This window comes from Primulina tabacum, chromosome 7, assembly GCF_025594145.1.
Source record: "Primulina tabacum isolate GXHZ01 chromosome 7, ASM2559414v2, whole genome shotgun sequence".
Lineage (NCBI taxonomy): Eukaryota > Viridiplantae > Streptophyta > Magnoliopsida > Lamiales > Gesneriaceae > Primulina > Primulina tabacum.
Window position 1 is genome coordinate 16,918,399 of NC_134556.1, and position 1,499 is coordinate 16,919,897.

Here is a 1,499-nt window from a genome sequence, read left to right on the forward strand (position 1 = left end):
GATAAATGAAATTTAGATGTTGCATGATTAGAAACCTTAGATTTAGATGCATGTTGGTTACATTTAGAATTTGGAAAACATTCAGATATAATGCGTTCTAGATGCGCATTCAGTACCGATAGACAATCTTGCAATAATGAGGAGCATCGTCAAGGGAATGCACCCACACCTCCTAATGGGGATACTGATACTCGTGTTCTAGAGGACATGTCACGTTTCTTCGATAACAGGCTTAGCAGGCCCCGAGACCACAGCTTGATATGTATGATCAGTTTCGGAGGCTTGGTCCAAAAGAGTTTTCTGGCACTACAGTTCCATTTGCTGCTGAAGGTTGGATTCAATCTCTTGAGGTTCACTTCCGCTATCTGAATATGGGGGATGTAGACCGTGTTAGGTGTGCCACATATATGCTTAGAGATGATGCTTCCTTTTGGTGGGAAGGGGCGGAACATATGATTGATTTGGCTACACTTACTTGGGTACGATTCAAGGAAATATTCGATGAGAAATACTTCACTGCCGACATCCGAGGACGCTTGAAGAGGGAATTTATGACTCTCCGTCAGGGAGACATGATCGTGGCCGGGTTTTTTATGAAGTTTTATAGGGGCTGTCACTTTCTGCCCCTTATTGCTAGGGATGTTTTTGAGAAACTTAGGCACTTTCTGGATGGCTTACAACCTACTATATGCCGTGATGTGATGTTGATGCGACCTGCGGATTATGCGGCTGCCACTACCTGTGCATTTCAAGCTGAGAAAGCCTTGAGGGACATTGAGTTTGAGATGCGAAGCAAGAGGCAGCAACACCAGCAGAGTCCTCAGCCGAATAAGAAGTCATTTGTAGGACCTCCGAAAGCTTAAGGGCAGCAAAAGACCCAAGGACAGTGGAAGAAGCCGAGTTAGCAAAAGCCACCACAATCTGGAGCACCAAAAGCCGAGGAAAATGCACTGTGTGAGTAATGCAATCACCGACACTATGGTAAGTGTATGTGGGAACATACAAGTGCTTTTAGGCAAGGAGGAAGGACACAAAGCTGTCGACTGCCCAAAGAAGAAAGCACCAACCGTTGGCAGAGTTTATGTGATGCATGGGGAGGAGACTGAGGATGAGCCAGACACGACTTTGATCACTGGAAGGATGTTCATTCTAGGTGTAGCTTTCTATGCATTCCTAGATTCGGAAGCTACAAACTCATTCATATCCGTGACATTCGTAAAGCGACTAATTATTATACCCGAGGATATGGTATTAAGAATCAAATTTTCTATTCCCTCCGGTGATCAAATAGTCACTTCAAGCGTTGTGAAGAATCTAGAGCTTCATTTGCAAATATGTGGTTCGGGTAGATCTTATTGTACTCCCAATGCCTGAATTCGACATCATACATGACATGGATTGGCTGTCATTGAATAGAGCTTCGATAGATTTTGGACAGAGGTCAGTGTCTATTCGACCACCTAGTGGAAAATCTTTTGTCTTTGAGGCAGTGAGGAACA

At 44.1% G+C, this 1,499-nt stretch overlaps 1 protein-coding gene across 1 annotated transcript; it reads left to right on the forward strand.

The window, feature by feature from the left end:
- Window positions 1-260: 260 nt before the first annotated feature.
- LOC142550590 (uncharacterized) lies at window positions 261-863 on the forward strand. Its single transcript, XM_075659664.1, has one exon. The coding sequence runs from the start codon at window positions 261-263 to the stop codon at window positions 861-863; it is 603 nt and encodes a 200-aa protein (XP_075515779.1).
- Window positions 864-1,499: the final 636 nt, after the last annotated feature.